The sequence below is a fragment of the Lipophrys pholis genome (genome assembly GCF_963383615.2).
Source record: "Lipophrys pholis genome assembly, chromosome: 8".
NCBI lineage: Eukaryota > Metazoa > Chordata > Actinopteri > Blenniiformes > Blenniidae > Lipophrys > Lipophrys pholis.
The window spans coordinates 15,942,011-15,962,715 of NC_137630.1; the positions used below are offsets into that span (position 1 = coordinate 15,942,011).

Below are 20,705 nucleotides of genomic sequence, written 5' to 3' on the forward strand. Positions count from 1 at the left end.
CACTTGTTTAATTAGTTCAGACCATATAAAAATCATATTTCTGAAAAAAATTAAATAAATAAATAAATGCCAATTTTCCTTCCAGGAAATGATTAATGTATGAAAAAGCGCGATTTTCCACGACACCATGATGCATCGAGTCTTTACTTGCAGGTGGCATGCAAATGTAATCCTCATCTTAGCATGTTACTCATCAGCACCTTGCTTTAATTGAGACGAAGCACAGACAGTACAAGGCACTAAGACGTCGTCGGTCTTGGAGCAAAGGCAGTGTCACATTAACGCTTCCTTCACAGAAGACAACAAAGTGAAGGCTTCTTTATCTTCAAATCGACTCCTAATGTCAATACTGAAAACTCAAAAAGTATTTTAGAGGAGAAAAAAAAAATTGAGGAGATCTCGTTCGGATTTGAGAAAATCAAAAGTCTTCCCTGGTGCCACAGAATGACAGTGGATATCCATCCAAGTAAGTAGTCCTCTCCAAAACCTCATGAAAAGGTATGAATGAATGGATTTAAACAACATAAAGAATGAGTGACAGCGTTCACATTTTCCCCCAGCTTGAACAACGTTATATTTACATATACAACACTCCACAATGAGAAAATAATCAGACTCTTATTGCCGACTGCAGCAGGCAGATTTCCTTCATTCAGAGGCGATCTGATAATCAATAAATATTCATTTGCGGCATATAAACCCGTGTTCATATGTTAGGGTCCGTCTTAAGAAAAATAAATAAAATATCAAAAAACAGTACCAACAGTAAAAAAAAAAAAAAAAAAAATAGTCCAGTATAAAGTGGCGTTTAAATAAAGAACTGTCTGCACTAAAACTCAAAGAGCTCACAGAAATCCTCCAGGCACGTGTAGATCCGCTTATTCGCTCAGTTTCGAGCTAAAGAAGAGCTAAAGTTGGGAGGGATCAGTCAAAAGTCCAAAAGTGCTCGACTCATGTTGTAAATATCTGCTTGGTGCTTTTCAGAGAACTGACAATGTTTCAAATCAAAACAGAACTCAAAATATCCCAAAGTTAATCTACATATGTGAGTCAATATATAGTCAGTTTCATGCTTTCAGGGTAAGCTCCCCATCCACAGTTGTGATTTTTAACTCTTCGCTGATTTAAGTTTGGCAAAAAAAAAAAAATGCCTAAAACTTTAAAGTAAATTAAGAAATAGTCAACTCCGGTAAGTGCAGCAACTTAAAAGCTTCTTTACAGGGGACACAGCTTTTGAAGAAGCAGAGAGATCCAGTATTAAGTGCGACCAACACAAAACAACAAAATTCCTTGTACAGTCTTTTTTTTTTTTTTTATAAAAATCTACTTTGGCTAAGAAAGAAAATAAGGAGTGCTTAAATTATTATTATTTATTTTTTTTAAAAAAGGGTTGAAGAATATTTCACGTGTAAAGGCTTCCTGATTGACACGGATGGCAGTTTTTGTACTTTTCCCACACCTCCTCTCCTCAGAATGAGAGGTCCTGGGGACGGAGGGGGGAAAAGGGTCATTCAGGGAAGTCTGCGGTGTGAGCTGCGGTGTGAGCTGCGGTGTGCGCTGCGGTGTGAGCTGCGGTGTGAGCTGCGGTGTGACCTGCGGTGTGCGCTGCGGTGTGAGCTGCGGTGTGACCTGCGGTGTGACCTGCGGTGTGACCTGCGGTGTGAGCTGCGGTGTGAGCTGCGGTGTGACCTGCGGTGTGACCTGCGGTGTGACCTGCGGGCAGCGAGGCTTCTCTCGAACACCCGGAGTGAACCGGTGCCGAGAAAAGGTGGCGTCCCTGGTACGCTGAGGGGAGGTGAGCAGACTTGGTGGGCTGCGGAGGGGCCGGCTGGCGCTCCCGGGAAGGCGTCGCCGGCCTCTGGAACTCGGGCTCCTCCGTCTTGGCCACGCCTCCGCGGACGCCGTTGCTGTGCGGCCTGGCGCACGGGGTCACGGTGGTGTCGGGCCGGGCGGGGGAGGAGAAAGAGACCCGGCCGGAGGCGGGCCGCTGCTCGTCCTTCTTGTCCGCGTCTCCCGAGTGGTACTGCCTGAGGCGGATGTGCCAGGCCAGGCTGCAGACCGCAGACACGGTCTTGAACTGGTGGATGACGTTTCTCGGGATGAAGTAAATGTCGTCGTCACAAAGTTGGACTCGGACGTAGCGAATGCCCTCCCTCCTCAGCTGGTTAAGCTTGGCGTCATCCACCCACTGGACACACTGCACAAAACCACACGGGGCTTCATTCGTTTATATTGGACCATTAAGTCAATTACATTTTGTTTTCAAAAAGATGGAGAGGACTGAAGTGAAGTACAGAGTATTTATTTTTCTTTGACTTCTCACATCCAAACATCTGCAGTTTCTCGTCCTTACAGTCTGAACCGGCTCTTTCTTCGGTTTAACCTCTGGGGTTCAGAGTTACAGTGAAACTGAAGAGTGACCAAGTTCTAATAATAACAGCTTCATGCCAAGACTACCAGTTAACAATAAGTATCCATCCAAAATAAAAGGTTTTAAATGAAATGTATACTGTTTTTTTATAAAGTCAAATCAGTTTATTCTTAAACATTTAAAAAAAAAAAAATTATTTCTGAAGACAATTTTTTTTTTATCTAAACTTCTATTTATAAAACTGATAAAAGTTAAATTACAATATGAATAAACTGGTGTAAACATAGACTTCCAATCGCAATATCTACGTTGGGTGTGTGTGTGCATATGTCTCTTTGGAGTTATATTAAACAATGTAAATATGTTCTATAAGATACTACTATAGTACTACGACAGAGTATATTTATCCTACCTTTTTAATATCCATTTTTTTTATTTACATTCATTCCATAATCACAAAGAAACGATGTAGAAATGTGTTTTGTATAAAAACCTCTTCTCACCTGAGACACTGGAGGCTCGTACAGATCCAGCTGGAGTCTCTGGACAACTTCGTTGAAGTCCCCGGCATCAAAGCAAACTACGTCTTTGGTGATGCGAGGTCTGTTGTTCCTGTGAACATTTCAAAATGTCATTTAAAAAAAAGGCAGAGTTTTCTCCAAACCCCCCCCAGTCACTTATTTACGTGCCATCGTCAGCATTTGGTTATGCCAAAGGGTCATTCACCATTCTCCAAAGTGCACCGCCTTCAGTACACCCACAGCAGCAGTGCTCTGCCAGTCGAAGCTCTGGCCCACGTGATCAGCGTGAGCTTTGGTCCGGTCCTCAAACAGAACCTCTCTGGGCTCGCTGGCCCTCGGCAGGTAGTGCAGATTTTTGATCTCATTCATGGACCTGGACAGACAAACAAGACGATGGGCTGTAACTCACGACCATCACCGGGGGGGGGGGGTACAAACGTAATATAACCCAAAAAGGAATATAAGTAATGTTCGCAGTAGTTCAATATTCAACCTAAGAGATTGTACCTGCGTCGTTTGAACGGAGACTTGGGCATGTCCGCGGTGGGGACCATTTGCTCTCCCGGTCGCACCCACATGATGGGCCCGTCGTCGCTTTGGGAGCGGCAGTCCAGCTTCAGGCTGGAGAGGCTTCCCCAGGGCAGAGTCATCTGTGGTGGCGTGTGCACACAGAGCAGTTTTCAGAGCCGCGATGTTTAAAGAAAACGATAAGAAACCCCGAGATGTGACGGGCTGGCAGATTGCTCAGTGAACCCCAGATTTCGAGCTACGTCCTCTGGCAGAGTTTGGGTCTTTTTAGGCCGAGTTGGCAGGTGAACTGAAATAACTAGACTAGTTAAATGGGTGCATGAGTGGCATGAAAAAGCAGAAACCGTACACATGGCTCCTGTTGTGGTACAGAGAGCACAATACTTTACTACACTCCTCTCCTTATCCTGTAATGCCGCCTGTATGCTGATTCAATTTCTGACAATATATCCCCTTCCTCACCTTGAGAAACGGTGACTCCTCCAGCATGTCAAGGAACTCTGGGAAATAATCGCCCACTTCTTCGTCCACAGCTCCCACCAGGCTGATCTGTCTCATGGGTCCAGCTCGGTAAGTTCCTGAACAGTAGGTCCGGTTCACCTGAGACAGAGACAAGCAACAGTTCAGTGTGATGATGATGATGATGATATTAAAACGTGGCAACAGTAATCACATTACATTAAAATACGAAAAATAAAACAAACGACAGGAACATACAGGGTAAATAATTTAAGACCGAGTAACAAGATAAAAAAGTACAAAAATAAGATAACTGCAAACAAATGCAATTACTACACTAAATGTACACACAATATACAAACCCAATTATGAAGAGATTAGTAGAGTATACAGATAATATACGGCAGCGGTACATGACGCTTCAAAGATCCTTTTTACTTTGAGGCAGCGAGCAAAGCCTCAAAGCGACAGAGACGGTCACACATCCACATGAGCAGCTCAAAAAAAAAAAACGCCAACTGGATACTGTGCGAGGAAACCGCAGTACCTGGAGAAAACTCGCTGGATCCTCTAATTAGTTGTACATTTACTTATTGACTTTTACGACAAACACACGCCGGCAAGAAAACGTGTTCAACTGCACTAACGAAGAACCAGAGCTGCGGTTCCTGCTGAAACATACGGACCATAAATCTATGAACATTAATATGTGAACAAAAACGACAACATGTGATCAATTCAAAGCTTCGCTCAAATACGACACTGAGATAACACAGTCTGTGAGAACTTCCTGAGCCAGTGGGAGTAGTCGAAACGCCTGCAACGTCATGGAAAAGAAGCGACGACATTATAGCCCCCCCCCACAATATCACCGGGGACAACTTGGCACCGCCACAACTATTCAGCTGCACTTTGGACAGAGGCAGCGGCTGGAAGGTAAACATGAGCCTGACCTCATTACGCACGCCGACTTCTCCGGTTCTCCCAGAGTGAAGACAGAGACGGTTAAACATGATTTCGATTGCTTTATTTTTTTGATCTTTTTGATTTCTGAATTTCTAGTGTGCCGCATAAAAGTCAAGTTAAGGGAACAGAGTCCATTTAAATGCCGTGTGTTGCAGGCAACTTAACATTTAGTTAGTTAGTTTAAGTATATGACAGGAACATGATTGTACTTTTTCTTTTGGACGGAATGTAAAGCGATGTTCTACCTTTTTTCTTTTTTTTTTTAAACTTTGTTTTTTGCGCAAGTGGATATGACAGAAACCACAGCTTTGTGGTACAGCCCCAGTGACAACCTTGCACATGATCGGGAGCAACTTAAGTTTAATGTTATATGTAATCCATTGTTAAAAAAAGCCAATGTACGTGCAAAGCAAACGACAGCGCAAACTTTTCGGTTTCTCTCTTTTGGTCCATTAGGGACAAGATTGTCTCTGCACTTCACTGGAGACTGAAGTTTTGTTTGACAACTTTCCTCGTCACAGCGGGGGGGGGGGGGGGGGGGGGGGGGGGTCGGGACAAAAGCTGCAGCATAATACAAACACATTTAATTACATTTTCACAATTTACAGTACTAATATAGAAAAGTGTACTCGCATGTTTGATGCTGCCATTTCACTGCTAAACATCCTTTTCGACTGAATATGTACTCATAGTTTTTGCCACAAACCCTGATGGACGCTGCAGGTGAGTTGTCAATAACTGCTTATATTACTTTACAATTCCAGTACTACTTGAAGGAATTCGTACATTGGTTTATTTGACAGAGGAAAAAAATGTAAATACATTTCAAAATAAAGAATAAAAGAAATATGCAAGTCTTTTCTCTTCCTAAACTTTATTGGTCTCAAAACATCTCTCTTTGATTTTACATAGCAGGTTTAACTAAGCAAAGCCAACAGTCAACAGAGTCGATCCAGAAAGAAAGTTCAGCCAATCCGTCAGTCCTCAGTTGAGACGAACGCTTTAAAAAGCCCTTTATTTCTCCCACTATCAGTCTTTCATACACCATGAAACTTTGATTTGTTAACTTAAATGTTGTTTTTACTGCTGGCTGTGAATGGGATTCCCCTCGAGGACAATAACGTTACCTTGAACCTTGAACCTGAAGCAAGTAAACTTCAAAGGGTTGTCCGACTATTTCAACAAACTGTGAAACCAAATTCAAGATGATCGAAAATAAAAAAAAAACGTACGAATAATGTAACAAAACTGTCGTCAACCTTTTCAAATCCCGTGTCTCCCTGAGGATTTTTACTGACGTCTGCCTCTTTCAGGATACAACGGGGTTGTGGGTTTGTTCGCAGAAGAGGTGCAAGACTTTGTCTCAAAGCATCATGAGGGTCAAGGGGACATCTTTTTTTCACATACCTGAGAGTGGAAGTTGGCAATAGTCGTCGTCTCAATGTCTTTCTTTCCCAGTATCTCCATTTTGACAGGCGTGTTGGGGAAGTTGAAGGCAAAGTAGTCCAGGAAGTCAGGCAGGTACGCCGCCGCACTGTGCACCACGGCCAGCGCGTAGGAGGACGCACCCCTCGACTCCTCAGCGAAGGCCAGCTCCAGAAACTCCTGGGCAAAGCACTCCATCTCAGCCGGACTGAGACAGGCCAACTCGTCGGCGTAGGCATGCAGAACCAACCCTCCACCATTGGCCTGCGTCTCCTCGTGAATGAAGCGTCCATACCGGGTGCCGGTCTGCAGGCAGGAGCTGCGGATGTAATGATCTTGATGGGACAGGAAGGGAACGTGACCCAGTTTGAGAGCGCGGAGGTAGGGTGGCTGGTGGTTGACAGTTTCCCTGCCGCCGGGGCGATTGTTCTCGTGCTTCGCGTCGCCCGGGGGAGAAGGACTGGAGCGAGCGGGCATCCCGAGAGCCGCTCCGGGACCTGAGCACACGGTCTGCACTGATTTGTTGTGCCAGTGTCGCACCTTTTTCGCACTGGGCAACTCCTCCTCGTGATGCTTCTTTTTCTTCTTCTTCTTTCTCAGGATGTATTCCTCCAGCGTCAGCGACTTTTCATTCCCATTGTGGGGCCTTGGCTCTACAAGCAGACAGACAACTTAATGTCAAGAAAGAGATCACATACCCCCTCATGTCCCATTGGCAAACCACAAGGATATACAGGCAGTTTTCACTTGTGAGTGAAGAAATTCAGAGACGTGTTAGAGGTGAAACAATAAGTACTGCTGGAGGACCTTGGAAATGTCCAAATATAAATATAACACAGAAAGTAAATTTATTTGTCTGCCTTACATTCTTTTTTTTTCTTTGGAACAATAGTTATTGGCAATTAATCTTGTCTGGACAAAAAAGCCTACTTAATTACCTTTGAAACGTTGCCACATGTATAAGTAACATGCATGGGATGAGTATGTGAGTTCCACCTTTGACAGATTTTCTAAATTTGTGATATTTACTCTGGATTGTATAAATGAAGTCTGAATAAACAAATATACTAACAGAAAACCTGAGTAGCAAAGCAATAGACCCCGATACAGCAGAAGTGGGCACTACTTGATACTTGGAGGTCACAATCCTCTTTGTTTTCAATGCAATCCTGCCCCAACAGGCATTAAATGAATAATTATGTCATCGTGAAGCTTTGAAGCGCTGCAGCCTGGACAAAATTAACAAACAAACAAAAAAAAAAACACTGGCGTGTTGGGAGCAGCTACTGTCACAACAGCCTCAAGCTGGTCACCTGCCTGGTCAAACACTGCTGTGGGATAAACTCTCATCTGGCAAACAAGCATGTGTTGCAAAATCAGCCCACGTGGTGGATGAGTAGCCAAAGCTGATCCTTATCAAACTGGGCAGATCATCAGAGAGAAAACACAAAGACAGACACAATCACTAACATCTGCGTTCAACGGGATTGTTATCAGTTCCTAAATAACTATAAAAAAAAAAAATGTTATTAAAACAGAGGAAAGCTGCTTGGTGTTAGGTTAGAGGAGCAACTCCCACTCTGGTGTGGCACAAGTCCAAGAAGCATGAAAAACACACCTTCACTTTTAGGGTCACGTTGACATTAGATGCTGAACATTATGGCTCATAGAAAGCAAGACAACACTTGGAACTCACCCTTCTTTTTCTTCAGTTCGGCGTGTTTCACATTCGCCTCTGTGTTCTCCTTCTTCACCTTCAGTTTGACCTCCTTGTCACGACGCTTTTCTTTAAATCCCTTGTCCTTGGCCTTGACCACTTTGAGAGGCGTGACGGTGAGGGGCGCAGGTGTCTGCGAGGGAGCCGCCGGCTGCTGCTGCTGCTTCTTCTGCGGCGGCGGCGGCTCGGGCGCCTTCGTCCGGGAAGCGGCCAGGGGAAAAGTCGCCTGCAAGTTGTTCTTGGTGCCGTTGCTGAGGTGGTGGTTGTTGTGGTGGTGGTGGACGTGCAGGACATGTTTATCCGAGGTGAAGTTGTGGGCTTTGGCATTCTGCTGCGGCTGATGCTGCGGATGGGTCCGCCGCTCAGCGTGTTGCTGGTTGTGGTGGTGGTGGTGATGATGATGATGGTGATGGAGCTTCACTTTCTTCGCGTCTTTCACTGACTTTTCCCGTTTGTCAGCCGACGGCGACAGGTCCCTCCTCTTCTTCTTTTTCTTCTCTTTGATGCACCTGTCAAAACTGTCCCTCGCCGTGTTTTTGTCTTCTACTTTCGCACAGAGCAAGTCGACCTGCGCTGCCATCTTTGCACGTACAGTACATTTAAAGGACTCGGGGCTCTCAGTGCGCAGGCGCGCGACAGTCTGTAGTTTTCTTGACGTCTGTTTGTAGTTTCGAGCGATATTCGGAGGCCAGTGCGCACGCGGAACGCCGTGCACTGTGGGAAATGGGGTTCACAGCTGTTGCAAGGCAACATGGGAGTTGACGTTCAGCTTGCACTGAACGCGTGCGGCTTTGCACGCACGCACCTTATCAGTTGACGTAATGGTTAGTTGAATTCCTGTCGCTAGGGGCAATGTCACGCCGAACAGTTTTTTTTCTTTTTTTTTAGATGCGTTTTTACATACCTTTATATACAGAATAACATTAATACGTCATTTAATATTGATGTTTCATATCTAATATATTATATCATTACATTCCTTGTCTTTTTCTCTTTCCCCAATTAAAATACAGTAACTATTTTCTGCCCATTTTCCTGCAATGCTTAGGTTTCATTAGAGTCATGTACTTGAAGATATTTACACAATGTAATACTAAATGTAGCTGACACTTGTCAAATTTTTTGAATTGACAGAATATTTTTTGGGGAATGGAGATGAATTGAAATAATCAAATATACTTCAAACGTGATTTGTGAAAATATCGGTGGCAGAGTACATGTAAAGACTTTCCAGATATTTCAAGATAGACTAACTGGCATGACAGTAGTTATGATTTCTTATGGATCCCAACAGCTAGCTAATCCAAGACCTCTGAGACTGGAATTAAATTAATGCTATTGGTTTATTGTGTGAGTCGACAATTACTTTTATAAATGTGTGCAATTTCAGCAAAAACATGTCTTCTCTCTGTGGCTAGTACCTTCACTTTATTGTATTTATTTATTTTCTTCACAAACTACCCACCTGTTACTATTATTTGTCAAATCTGCATAAAGATTAGGGAAAGCACTTATTTTAATCAAATTTTTTAAAATTTTCTCAGCATTCTTTTTTTTACTTTACTATGTGATTCTGTGGGCCGGATTGGACCTTCTGGCCAGTCGGTTTAGGCCCGCTGGCCTTGCGTTTGACACCCTTGGTCTATTGAAGCTGCTCTCTATCGTAACAAGCCATGCAACAAGTGGGATTCAAACGTGGGTCCATCACAATCAAGTTCAAGACTATCACGTACATAGTGTGCTCTAATAGGAAAAAAAAAAAAAAGAAAGAATCAAAAAGCCTTATTCATGTTTAATCAGTAAACCTTTATTTATCAGTGCATGAACAGAATGCCATGACCTTATTTTTTTTCACCTATTTTTTTAATTTTTTATTTATATATATATCATTTCCTCTCAGTTCCCTTAAAAAAATAATGAAACGATTTACAGAGGATTTGTTTGTCTGCATGAAGGCAAGTATTTATACAGGTGCTGTACAATTTATAAACATTTACAACCATGGTGATGTCAAAAACTAAAAGATATGTTTTTTTTTTATTATTATATATATATAAATGTTGGAGTAATGCAAGGCCACAGTATCATACATGGTAATGGCATGAAAAGTAAATCATACAGCAGCCCGTCATATTAACAATAAAGTGGACAATAAATTATTGAATGGTGTCACAGATCGATCAGATGCATGTTTTACATCCTTCAACAGGCAGGCCGTTTAAGTACAAGCTTGTTTGGGAAGATCAGTGAATAAACCACTAGATGTCGCTGTACTCCACAGTAGAAATAGTAAAACAAGGCTACATCTTGTCTTCAGAGAGCACAACCAATGCCAATAAACATTTTTTAAACACACATTAATTAAATCCTGCTTTGATTCAATCTGATCAACTTCATAGAGTAATTCCAAGGCAGACTCCCAAAGAAGCAGTGCAGCCATTTTCACATTATGACATATGTGCAACCACTAAGGAGCAGCATGCCGAGATGAGCATGCTTTCCTCCCTCCTAAGTGTGGAAAATTAACTGAATCCTTTGGGGGTCTGGCTCGGTTTATGACACAAACTATTCAGCAAAAATATCAATATCATATTACTTACATCATGGGTGATATTCTTCATTAATTCAAGAATTAAAAAATAGATTTTTGGGGTTCGAATGAAGAAAATAATTCATTTTTGTGCCTACATATGATGATAAAAATACATATATCTGATAGAGGTTTAAATAGGTCAAAGGCAGAGTTCTCACTTCCAATCTGTAAATCAATCCTTTTATATTATGTGTTTTATATCTGTGATCACTTCTTTAAATAATATACAATTAAGTATAGTTGATGCTACAGCAATATCTAAAATACATAGGCTTACCATTCAGCTTGTATACACACACATATATATAGCTGGAGGACCTAAAATGCAGAGCTGCAAACAGTCAACATTATGAGTCAGCCTTCGGGACTGTTTTACAAATCATGAAACAGAATGTATAGAGTGCAGATTCTATAGTGATATTCTTAGATGGCGATGCTTATCTACACGTTCTACTTCTTTCTTTAAGTCCACATCGAGTTGAATGACTTATCATGGATAACGTGTACTAACTGCTTTTGTTTACATATAAGTTTTCAATAAATTACATTATGCTTTATTATCAACACACAGATAACAAACATTAGAACTATAACCACAAGTATCTGGTCTGATGGTTGATGCATATAAAGCTCCAGGGTCAGTTTTCTTTCCCTGTGATAAGCTGATGGGATTCACGTTTTCGCAATGAATACAGTCACATGGTTCAAAACTCTGAAAACAGACGTTAAATGACTTCAAAGACAACGTTTCCGTTCACTTCAGGAGAAAACCCACCCATCTCTATTTTTTTTATCCCTCTCTTCATCCATTTGAGACAGTGGATCAATCCCGTCTGGAAGGAAAAGCTGCGTGGATGCGCCTTCGAAACCTCACAAGTGACAAGAAAACGCAAGATCCTTCATCAAGGTGGGCAGACATGGGAAGCAGTTCATCCAATTAACGACATAGAGTATCACAGTGAGTGCAATTAGGATCAGCTTCTTTATAGCCGGAGTCTTCTGATTGGCACATGATGAACTTCACAGTCACTTCAGAAATCACACTCAGAACCTGCTACACACAAAACGCGTCCACACCGTGTTGTACACTACTAATGCTCGTTTAGGAAACGAGCACACGTGTCGGATCAGACATCAGCAGCTTGATGCAAACTGACTGAGGCAAACTGGGTGAAAAAAAAAATAAAAAAATTTATCGTAAGCAATGAGAAGCTATGTTGCTGGTTACACAGTGATCTGCTATGTCAGGAGTTTAAGTCCTTCCGTGGTGAGTGTCCATCTCTCAGAGGCTCAGCTTTCTCTTCATAGATGCAGGTTCCAGGTGTTCAGATATCTGCGTAGCCCGTGTCCACGTGGGACTGGATCTTGGCCGAGCTGGGAACTTTCCATGGGCCAGGGGTGATGGGAGCCTTCTTGGTGGTCCCATTAACACTGGGGTCCTGAATGCTACTGCTTGAGCCTCTGGGATCCTTTCTATTCATCTCCTCAGCTGACCCGTGGTACTTGCTCTCTTGATAATCTTTATCGCTTCTCTCTTTTCCACTCTTTTTGCTCAGCGTGCCGTTATCAGCATCCGACCCCGCCCTGTCCCTGTATGTCTGGGAGATGGACTTTTGAACAGATGCCTCTTGCTCAGCCCTTCTTCCCTTTATGTGCCGCTCACCAGATCCCCAGCTTTTGTCCCCACTCTCTGCCAGCCCTCTCTCTTGCCAGTGAGTTGGATCATCTTCCTTGTACCTCCAGTCCTTCTCTTCTCGAGCGGCAGCGCTGGGCTGCTGGCCCGCTGGGCGTCTGGGGCTCTGAGGCTCTTCCAGGTTCCTCAAAGACGCAGCAGGGTCATGCTCCCTCCTGGAGCCCTTCCTCGGACTTGTGGAGTGGTAGTCTCTCTGCCCTTGAGCTTTCTTCTCTTTATTCACATCATCCAGTGACCCACTGTGGCCTCGAGATGTTTTTCGGGGGCTTAGAGAGCGCTCTACATGCTCCGTCCAGCCATCGCTGGGCTTTCTGGGACTCCCAGACTTCGAGTCACCCCTGCTTGTTTTACTGGGCTGGTTGCTCGGGCTCGTGGTGAGCTTCTGACCGTGATGAGAGAGCTGCTGTCCTCTTGATCTGTTAGCCTGCCTGCCATGATCTTGACCAGCACCTGGTGAGCCAGAAACCCTCGTGTCCCCTCCAGAGAACTCGTCGGGGGCTGATATTTTGGGTGAAGAAGGAGACAGCTCCGAGGTAGAGAGGGAGACAGAGGATGGAGACGCCGGAGATGACTGCCCGTCAGATACAGAGAATCTGGGGAAGCTTGAGGTTGGAATGGTTACTTTGTCCTTTGAACCTGAGAAACAAGCAGCGACAACAGTAACAAGAAATGTAGCTGAGCAAAAAATGTAGTAAAAAACTCAAAGAAACTGAACATCCAGAAAAGTGAACAAATAAGTTAACTTGTCATGCAAGAGAAGCATTATATCTTCATATTGTGGAAACATGTTTTCCAGTGAGCTCTCGTTCTGCAATGAAACTACTGTTTGGGTTTCATAGCAATAAAATAATTGGTGAGTTCTTTATTTGTGTGTGTGTGTCTTGATATATGTTGTGTGATGTGAGCTATCTGGGTCAGTAATGACGTGTGTTTGAGCCTACTTAGATTTGCGTAAGTGCAACAACATTTGCACATGTATATAACAAATTGTGTGTGTATATTATGTAATGTGTCTTGGCTTGATAAAAGGGAGCCTGCAAGTCTACCAAGAGGGCAATAAAACCCTTTTTTATAGACTAATCTCTGTCAGGGTTGAAGAGTAGCCAAGTCCACTTGTAAAAGTGTTGCTGAAAGGCCCGTCTGTGGTCAAGGTGAGGACAGACATTTACGGGTCCTTTCAGGCAAACATACAAATTATTGTGGGCAAGTACAAATCTAATTACGTATACGCATATTCATCTTCGTATGCTCCAAACTAAGTATGAGTAAACAAATCTCATTACATCAAGTATTCAATATGTACAGATACACAGGCACAAGTCATTTTACTACAATAATAAACACAAACCATTTGTTAGATTTCATTAAATATCTACTATGAAGGTTGATAATTATCAGGTGACAGTATCCTCATTAAGGAAAAGGTGCATGGACATTTCAACCCCCTCCCCCCTGAACTGATAAAAAACTTTTGAAGCTGTTCATAAGAGCAGATATATGCAGCAGAAAACAAAATAGAGAGAAAAAGAGGAGTGATGGACTTAGTGGAGCCAGAATGAGCCGTTGGATTTCTAGGAGCATAAAAACTCATAGAAATCATTTAAATTTGGTCTTTGGATTGAGAGGTTGATGCCAGTGAAAGCACACAGATCCTTTTACCACTGGTCTGATCAATATCCGTTTAAGGACGTTTCTCCATGTCGCCACTATCGTTCACTCTCAGGATGAGGTGTGTGTTCAGTGGCATCCGGGGCTTTGTCATACCCTTAAAAGAATAACACCTCAGCTTTAAAGCCTACTAATGCTCCTGCAGGTCTGTTTGTTCTTCGAGGACTCACTGCTTTAGTTCAGCCCTCTACAAAAGTCTACTTCATTAACATCAAGTGTTTACTGAGCCACAAATAACTGATCTATTTCAGATTGATTATGGTATGAAGTAAGGGCTAGAAAAGGCCTAAATCTCTGATATGGATCACTTCGAAAGGAGAAGTCAGAGGCAAAAAGTAGGAGGTACAAGGTTTACCAAGGTTATTAGGGACAGACCATGAAAAGCAGTGAGGCCTTTAGTGATGCTCTGGTTTCATGTAGAAGCACAGGGTGGAAGAAGAGTTCAGACCTATAGGAGGAAGAGATAAATAGGTAGAAATAGAGAGCCGTGCATTTGCAGAAGAACAGAGAAGGCAAGGCAGATAAACAGCACACCAAGTAATTTTGAGTAGCGAGATAGAATGAGAGGAGAGAAAGGTCAAGAGAAAAGCTTGCAACACATGCATGGAAATGAATTAACTCAGCTCCCTGCCATCGAGCATATCCATTCAAAAAGCTTCTCTAGAACAACGATTGACATGAGAATCTTTAACGGTAATGTGCATGCAGGTCTCAGCGGGAACTCACTGTGATCTGGGACCAATCCCTGACCAGGTCGGAGAAGCAGATGAACTTTACTTCCCCCCGCCTGGATCAGCTCGATCGCTCGGGTGTGTGTGATGCCCTGCGTGGCCTCGCCATTGATCTCCACAATCTGATCTCCAACCTGCAAGGCAGACATAATCCATCTTTTATCAACCTTGCGCATTAGACTCGACCACACAATGCAGTGTCAGGTCAAAGAGACATGTATTTGTTTTCTGTTTAGTTTTTTTTTTTCCTCATGGTGGCGTAGTGGATAACACCATCATGTCACAAGTACAAGACCTCCAAGGCCAAAGCCTTTCTGTGTAAAGTTTGCATGGTCTCCCCTCAAGCCTGTCTACTTTTTCCTCTGGGTACACAGATTTCCTCCCAAATTCCAAAAATGGTGTATGTTACTTCAGAGGCGCTCAAAGAGTGGGAGTCAAATGGTAAAAAAATATTTGTTGGTTCAAAGTGTAATGGAGGCTCACCGGAATGATTTAAATAAGCTTTAGTGCAAAACCTCAAGTGTAACAACAATTGCAGTATTCTCATATTGGAGCTCTAACCACAAGCTGAACTTGACAGGAGACAAATCGTGACTCACGTGTATCCTTCCGTCTCTCAGAGCAGGCCCGTCCTCAGCCAGGCGCAGGATAAACAGGCCCATGTTATACTCTTTACCTCCTCTCAGACTGAAGCCGAAGCCCCGCTGGCTGCGCTCCAGCTCCACCACGAAGCATCCCTGAGGTCAAAAACAAGAACAGACGTTTCATCTACCGAGGCACTTCATGTCAACTCATTCTCTGGCTGGAGATGAATTTTGAAATTCCTCTGCATAGCTGATATAATTTCTGAAAAAAAAGGGACGAAATCGGGTAACACCTAAGGCGCAGGGAAAAAATTTTAAAGTACAAATTTCGTCTTGGTCTCACCTGCTTTGGACCGGCGACGATGAGATTTCCCATCTCTCTTGGTAGGGTCCTCACCTCAGAGTCACTATTCCTACCAGAGAAGATGGCAAACACAAAACATTATCATACACCATGAGTAAAGTTTGGCACTTTTGTCCCACAATTAGAAGTCCACTGTTTGATTCCTGGCCGATGTGGCTTTTTCGGTGTGAGATCTGCATGTGTTTCCTGTTCTCGGATTATCACTGTCCTGACCTGGTGTGCTCTAATCTGTTGCCTTAGGAAATAATATTGTGTTTATTAGGAGGTTTGTAAATTGTAAAAATTGCAAAGCAAGCATTGGTTTTTTTAACACAGCTTTTCTTAATAATAGACATAACGTGAACGTATTGCTACCGAACCTGCAGTAACCTCAAAGCTATGCTTCCAGGGTGAATTTGTAAAAGCATGCATGCAAAAGGTTGCAAAATGCAGCAGTATGCTTTTTGGACATTTCACTGTATTTTGCGTCATTAAAATTGGCTTTATGCCGAAATTGCAGTCATTTTTGTTACTAATTGTTCAGATTTGGAAAAATATAAACCTTTTCAAAATGTATAATCTGCACCATAACAAGAAAATCTTTAAAGTTTAAATTAAGACCTTATTATGGCACTATTTCAAGATGAAATCTGGCTAAATGGGGCCCCGAACTAAAATGAGTTTGGCTGCTCTGGGTTAGAGAGATCCCTTTCCTCAGCATGCGGTTAGACCTTTAAATATTTTGCAGAGGGTAATGCTTCTAATTATTTTATGAAACAACAAATTATAAGACCTGAATTTATTTGAGATATAAGAAAGATAAATGCAAATAATAAAATTTTGTGTAAAACCAGACTGTTGCAGACTATATATATATATATATATATATATATATATATATATATATATATATATATATATATATATATATATATATATATAAACAGATTATTCAAATAATTTAACCAGATGAAGAGAGAAGTACATTTTTATTTTTAATTATCTCTATTGCCTTTTAGAGTAAGTTTACCAACAGGATGAAGTTGAACATTTGATCAAATATCCCTACCTGGCAAAGTGTGTTTTCAAATCTTTTCGTGAGATGAGAAAACAATAAATTGAATGAGAAGTGTATAAATACTCCTTATTACAGGAGAATATCCTTAGAAACAATATTATGTTTTATGTTGCATGAGTAGAATTTGAAAATAGTTACAGTACAGTAGCGCTGTGTGAATTAATTAATTATTCTGGTCTACACAACCTAAAATGATGGCCACATTTGTGGACGCCAGGTCCTAGGACGATGTTGTTGATTTCCTATCTTGCAGAGCTGCAATGTGTGCTTGTATTATAAACAAAAGGAATAGTACTCTCTACTGTTGAAACAAAAAGTATAGAATAGGAATAAAAAAACATCTTGCTTTTTTGCTTTGGCCACTGCTTCACCACTCCCTCATTACAGCAGCATGGACACACACACACACACACACACACACACACACACACACACACACACACACACACACACACACACACACACACACACACACACACACACACACACACACACACACACACACACACACACACACACACACACACACACACACACACACACACACACACACACACACACACACACACACACACACACACACACACACACACACACACACACACACACACACACACACACACATAAATCCTTCAAAGAGCCATGTCGCTTTTACATTCCAGCGACAGATAACAGGGATATACTTTAATGCTTCCCAGAGCTCATTACAATGCCTTTGTGGGAAACTTAGCAGTGCTGACACACCATCCGAGGAATCCTTAGCAGCTCCAGCATTGAAAAGAAGTTACACACTTCACGCTGCCGACAGCCTCGGCTCATATCTGAGCCTGAGCTGAACCCAAGGCATGCGTTAGCGACTAAACAAGGGAGGAAGAAGCGTGCAGCTCAAGAATGGACAGAGGGCCAACTGCACTAAAGTGGGAATGCATGCTCGCAGGCACCGAAGCTGAGTGGGTGAGGTCAAAACAACCAGGGCGGCGAATTGCAGCTGCAACAATACATTAGAAAGTCTGACACAGGTAATTTTGTTAAAAAGGGAAAGATCAAAGCAGAAGCAAGACTGCCTATTAATCTGTCTCTTTTCCTTTACTTCACCATCCAAAGGGTGACCATGGGGGGATTTTTCTGTCTTTTCTGATAACAAGGAGTGTGCGGGCCACGGGAGACGTTAATGGGCCACATTGCAGCACAAAGCCGGGGGTGCTTTGAGGGGATTGAGGCTAATTTATGGTTGACGTGACAGAACCTGTTTTAGACCGTCTCCAGTGGACCTGGGATTTGAGTGGGACATGTGTAGGCTGGGTGTGAATGCTGGTGCACGTATGGGAGCGCGAGTGTGCCTTGGAGTACCTGTCTGAATAGCTGGGAGGCTGTTGGCCCACAGCTCTGTGCTGTGCTGAGGGGCTCTGCTTGGCTGAATTTGTTCCAGACGGAGGAGCGCTGTCTGTACAAACACCAAGCGAATCAACATTCCCGTTATCGGCTCTGCAGTGAATATTTTTGACACCCTCACAAGAAATCCCTCTCATAGAGGCAAAGGCTTTATCCACACCAACTTACCATCCTCAGGCACAACAGTGAGCGTGACCGAGTTGCCGGCGTCCTTGATGAGCTGAACGATGTCGTTGTGCGATAGCTCCATGATGGACAGGCCATTCACAGCAGAGATACGATCTCCCACTTTCATCTGACCTATACGATCTGTAGGGCTGCCTTCAATGATACGGCCAATTTTGTGAGGTATAACTGTAAGAAAATAAGTAAACAATGCGAATATTTGAATGCACATTTGATTACATCCGCCACAGTAAATGAGTCACTCTTACAGTGTGTACCCATGACTGTTTTTTTTTTTTATTCCTCTCAAACGGTGGCAACAGTTTGATAAATAGAATTTATCTTATCTGCTGGTCAAGATGCGTTAAAAGAACTCAGCATTTCAAACATAACCTTACAAACAATCTGAAAGAAGTTTACTTATACGCCACCGAACAGCCGTTCACACGTTTCCCTGCTCGCAAAAAAATTAACAAACATGTCCAGAAGATGTGAATATATTAAATCACTTGTTAATTTATCATTTCTTTTATTACTCTAAAGCTTCTCGTAAAGGTGCAAACCTAATTAGTTTCTTGTACCGACTTGGTGTGGTTTTCACAAATAAACCCCAGCTCTGGTAAAACAACACGATGAGCCCTCAGAATCAGTTGACATTAGGCGCTTTCCCTCTCTCTTACTCGCCGGCTGTGAACTGTAGCTCAATAAAATGAATAATTCATAATTGCATTACTTTTTCAAGTGAATAATCACTTTAATAAGAGTAATGATAATACCAGCTTTACCCTTATATTTTCTATACCGTCACTGCTGATGGGCTCTACTTCTCAAACCCACAGACCATTTAGGATATCTCAAAATTTCAAATGCTACCAGAAAGAAGAGAGATAAGAGCTTTGTGCCCATGTAGTCATTAAAATAGCCTCTGGGACCTCTGGAGTACAGCTCAGTCCAATCACAGAAAAGATTCACCAATGATGAGCTGCTCAGTCCAGTCCAAAATGTTACAGTAATAATGAAGAATCACCAGAAAATGTGGTTCTATCCACGTTATCGTGGCAAAAGGCTCAGAAGTACACACACATTTCCTACTTTTGGACAGGCATGAAATCCATACAAATCCTTATTTTCTAGTCATATGACAATTAAATGATCTGATTGCTCACATTTTTTCATGTTTAATGAACAACAGTTTGACATAAAAGAAATGAAAGTCTTGTACGGTCTCCCTGTGTTGAGACATTCAGCGACATCTTGCTTCTTATTTCAAATTCATTCATTTTCTGAAAATTGAAAAACAGTAAGATTTTTCTATTTATTTCTCACCTCCAGGTGGGGGCTTGTTCTTTGATGTGAGGATGACAAAACCGAAGCCCTCGTTGTCTTTGCGGTGCAGAGTGACATCAAAGCACTCCGGTCGAGAGGCCTGCGTGGGCTGGACAGCGTTGGGCACTTCGCCGCGGGGCGTTTTGGGAGAGCTGTTGACCATAGCAGATGCGACCTGCTGGGGCAGCTGGCCGCTGTCCTCCTCTCCGCTGTCGTCTAACAAACCACAATGAACAGAAACATTGAGACAAATAGCAAAGTTGGACTAACTACAACTAGTTACAGACAGTCACAATTGAAACTCCACGAACAACAGATAATTCAATCCACTTGATTGTGGAAACCTCCAGTAACCGGCAAACCTCCAGTTACTTTCGTCAGTCGGCGCCATAAGTAATTCAACAATGACAAGCTCAACATTATACTCAACATTATACAACATTATACTGTAGTTTCACTGGAATGGATCAGAAATTAAATGAAACAATCAAGACGTTCAAGTGTGGACTTACAGATCATGCGTTCCCGCAGCCTTTTTAAAAACACCAAAAGTAGGTGGACAAATAATATGAACACAAATTCAATCATCATTTTTAAATCCAGTAATCCATTGATCCAAGTTATGTGATATTATATGAATTTCTTGCTGAACTGCATAAGAATAAGTACACAGCATTTGGATGGTTTGCATAATGTTGCCATATGACATATCCAAAAGTTAAAATCAAAACAAAAATCATAGTTTGTCACTCTGTTATTGACTCTGTTTATTAGAGACAGTTTATTACAGTTTAGTCTTTTTCCTGTTATTTGAATATTGTATTTTTAATTTTCTTGAATGCTTTTTTTATTGCCTTTTTTTTGAAGGTGACGTTTATTGTTGTTTTTGTTGCTGTCATCTTTCAGGCTTTTGTTGCTGCGGTCTCTGGTTCTTGGGAGGGTTTTTCCTTCGCGCCCTTTGTGAGTAAAATGTTGAAAATTGTGTCTATGTCCAAACATTTACCGACCTTGTTGTATTTCCCTTGTTTAAATCAGTGCTATATGATTTACAGAAGGTAAACTGAAATCTGATGCCGACACGACAGAGTAGTGGTTGGCACTCTAGCCTTTTCTGTGTGGAGTTTGCATGTTTTTCCTGTGCGGCC

General features: G+C 42.3%; 2 protein-coding genes across 2 annotated transcripts in view; both read right to left on the reverse strand.

Moving 5' to 3' along the window:
• Window positions 1–1,381: 1,381 nt before the first annotated feature.
• Window positions 1,382–8,597, reverse strand: rsbn1 (round spermatid basic protein 1). Its single transcript, XM_080469317.1, has 7 exons — window positions 7,967–8,597; window positions 6,253–6,923; window positions 3,883–4,020; window positions 3,400–3,542; window positions 3,098–3,265; window positions 2,875–2,983; window positions 1,382–2,197 (listed from the first exon to the last, which is right to left on the reverse strand). The coding sequence occupies exons 1-7, from the start codon at window positions 8,565–8,567 to the stop codon at window positions 1,508–1,510; spliced, it is 2,520 nt and encodes an 839-aa protein (XP_080325443.1). The 5' UTR covers window positions 8,568–8,597; the 3' UTR covers window positions 1,382–1,507.
• Window positions 8,598–11,380: 2,783 nt separating this feature from the next.
• The window catches only part of magi3a (membrane associated guanylate kinase, WW and PDZ domain containing 3a), a 122,507-nt gene continuing 113,182 nt past the window's right edge, over window positions 11,381–20,705 (reverse strand). Inside the window, exons 15-21 of the mRNA XM_080469128.1 lie at window positions 19,561–19,776; window positions 18,238–18,423; window positions 18,028–18,121; window positions 15,600–15,669; window positions 15,272–15,409; window positions 14,668–14,806; window positions 11,381–12,909 (exon numbers count right to left, since the gene is read on the reverse strand). Of these exons, the coding sequence (XP_080325254.1) occupies window positions 11,906–12,909; window positions 14,668–14,806; window positions 15,272–15,409; window positions 15,600–15,669; window positions 18,028–18,121; window positions 18,238–18,423; window positions 19,561–19,776 (1,847 nt within the window). The 3' untranslated portion in view covers window positions 11,381–11,905. The remainder of the gene's footprint in view (window positions 12,910–14,667; window positions 14,807–15,271; window positions 15,410–15,599; window positions 15,670–18,027; window positions 18,122–18,237; window positions 18,424–19,560; window positions 19,777–20,705) is intronic.